The sequence below is a fragment of the Rhea americana genome, unplaced genomic scaffold (genome assembly GCF_003343005.1).
Source record: "Rhea americana isolate MKP2758 unplaced genomic scaffold, rheAme1 scaffold_19, whole genome shotgun sequence".
In the NCBI taxonomy this organism is placed as follows: Eukaryota; Metazoa; Chordata; class Aves; order Rheiformes; family Rheidae; genus Rhea; species Rhea americana.
In genome coordinates, this window is record NW_028186038.1 from 8,361,283 (window position 1) to 8,363,635 (window position 2,353).

The following is a 2,353-nucleotide window of genomic DNA, read 5'->3' on the forward strand; positions in this document are numbered from 1 at the left end:
CCATCCCAGACTGCCGGCTCCCTCCCGCGGGCGGGCATCGCCCCCACCCGCTGCCGGGAGCACCCCAGCCCCAAACCTACCCGATTTTTGGTGTAGTCTGCATCGCCCCAGAAAATGGCCCCGGCTGCTCCCAGCGCCGCGCTCTCCCCGATGGTGGAGATCAGGTCCGGCTGTGGGGACAGAGGTGGTTCAGAGCACCAGGCAGCACCTCGCAGCCCGGCGAGGACCAGCTGAGAAGACCAGGAGCTGTGGGGCAGTGCCCGCTGCCCTGCTCCACACCAGGGCCCAGCCCCTCTGCCCCCCATCTATAGGGCACCCAGGTATGGTATGATGGTTGCTTGTATCTGTGGCTTGGAGGAGAACCTAGGAGCTACCAGGCCCTCCTGCACCTTCTCACCCTCTCCTCAGGGATGGTGGCCCATGGAGTGTGTTGGTTGCCACCAGTGCTGCTCCAGGTGGCCATGCCCAGGGAGGAGCTCCCCATGCCACACCTGCATCCGGTCCTGCCGGCACACTGCCCCACACCCCAGGCTCTCCAAGAGGCTGAGCAGCGGTGCCAGCACCCCCACGCCCAGGGAGGCGACAGAGCTGGGCCCGGAGCTGCTCCCTTGGGGAAAGGCCCTCCACCCATCCGGGCGGCCCACGAGCACCAGCAACCCCCCRGCACCGCGGCTCCATGCCCAAGGGTGCGCCTTCCTGATGGCTCCGGCTGCCAGCTCCGGCACCAAGCCGCTGCTGGAGCAGAGACCCGGCCCCATGAGAGCCCAGCGCGGGGTGCAGCTGAGCCCCTGCACCAGCCCCTCAGCTCACCCCCGCGGTGCCACCACGCTCCCRGCACCCTCGAGTGGCCCGGGCCACCTGCAGTTACAGCTCGGAGGCAATGGCCCTCGCCACGGGCTCTGCGTGAGCTGGAACAACGGCCCGTGCCAGTGCGGCACGCCATCCTCCTGCGGGCCCCGGGCCCGCTGCCCGCCCGGGGAGCTGGCGGCACCACGCACCAACGCCCYGGGCTGACGGCGGCCTCGGGAGCCGGGGGGCCTGGGGCGCTGCAGGACACGCCGGGACAGAGCTGTCCCCGTGCTCCGGCAGGCAGGACGGGSTGCCAGCTGAGGAGAAGCCGTGAACGGGAAGAGGAAGTCCTGGTTGCTCGCAGAGCCTGTCCCCTGTCCGTGCGGCTGTGGTTCCTCGCCGCAGGGCACCGTGCCCTCTCGACAGGGCGCTCGCACCAGGCCCCAYAGGCGCTCACGGCTGCCCCGCTCCCTCTGCGGATGCTGGGGCCAGCGCGGGGCCCCACCAGCACCCATCTGCACCCCTCCACGGYGGGGGCGCAGGGCCGAGCGTTGGGCACCGTGAGAGCCTGCTGGTGCCAGGCTGGCGAGGACTTGGCAGCCTTACCTGGCTGAGCACGTCCAGCTTGCGGATGTAGGTGGGCCTGGTGTAGACGAAGACCGGCAGGGAGTAGCCCTCGTGGTACTTCTGGGAGATGCGGATGGCCTCCATGACCCGGGCCCGCACAAACTTGCGGCTGTTGGGGGTGGAGGCCAAGACCTGGTCCAGGTAGATGGAGGGGTAGAGAGCCAGGCTCTCCTTCCAGAGCCACCACAGCTGGTCATTGCGGGTCTTCTCCACGTCGGGGCACTGCCCTGTGTAGCTCTCCTTGTTCTTGCTGTAGTCGTGGTTGTAGCAGTCCGGGAAGAGGTAGTACCCCCAGAGCTGCTTGGGCCGGAAACTCTTGGCRTAACGGATCGTGCTGATCATGAACTGCCGGGCCGAGGACTCGAACTCGAAGACGGCCTGCTTGTTCACCTGCTCCAGGGACCAGGTGGGCTGGCGCAGCCTCACCAGGAGCTGCGAGACGTTCCGGTAGATGTCCTTGGGCTTCCAGTTGCGGATCCAGATGGGCCTCCACTCCTCCCAGTCGATGATGGCCAGCCCCTCTTTGGTCGGCGAGCGGATGTACTTGCCGATGCCCTCGTGGAGGCGGTCGAGGTGGTCGGCCAGGCTGCTGTTCTGGGGCACGCCGCCGTTGACGGCCACGCGCTGGCTGTTGTAGTAGGGGTACAGCCCCAGGCGCTCCTTGTAGAAGATGGTCAGGTTCTGGTCCACGAAGCCCTCGTTGGGGGAGGCCTGCAGGTCGAAGAGGCTGAAGTCCAGCGACACCTGGAAGCGGGGCTTGCAGTCCTGCGTGGGCACGTTCCAGGCCACCATGAAGGGCCGCCGGGTGAAGAGCGGCGCGGCCGCCGGCTTGTCCGGGGGCTGCCGGGCGAGGGCGAGCAGGGCGAGCCAGGGCAGCGCCAGCGCGCAGCCCGCCCGCATCCTGCCGGCCGCCGGCGCGCCGCAGCCGAGCCGAGCC

The 2,353-nt window shown here is 68.9% G+C and overlaps 1 protein-coding gene across 1 annotated transcript in view; it reads right to left on the reverse strand.

The window, feature by feature from the left end:
• The window catches only part of HYAL2 (hyaluronidase 2), a 6,398-nt gene extending 4,051 nt beyond the window's left edge, over positions 1 to 2,347 (reverse strand). The window contains exons 1-2 of the mRNA XM_085302574.1: positions 1,396 to 2,347; positions 81 to 170 (exon numbers count right to left, since the gene is read on the reverse strand). Coding sequence (XP_085158700.1) covers positions 81 to 170; positions 1,396 to 2,316 — 1,011 coding nt within the window. The 5' untranslated portion in view covers positions 2,317 to 2,347. The remainder of the gene's footprint in view (positions 1 to 80; positions 171 to 1,395) is intronic.
• Between the last annotated feature and the right edge of the window lie 6 nt (positions 2,348 to 2,353).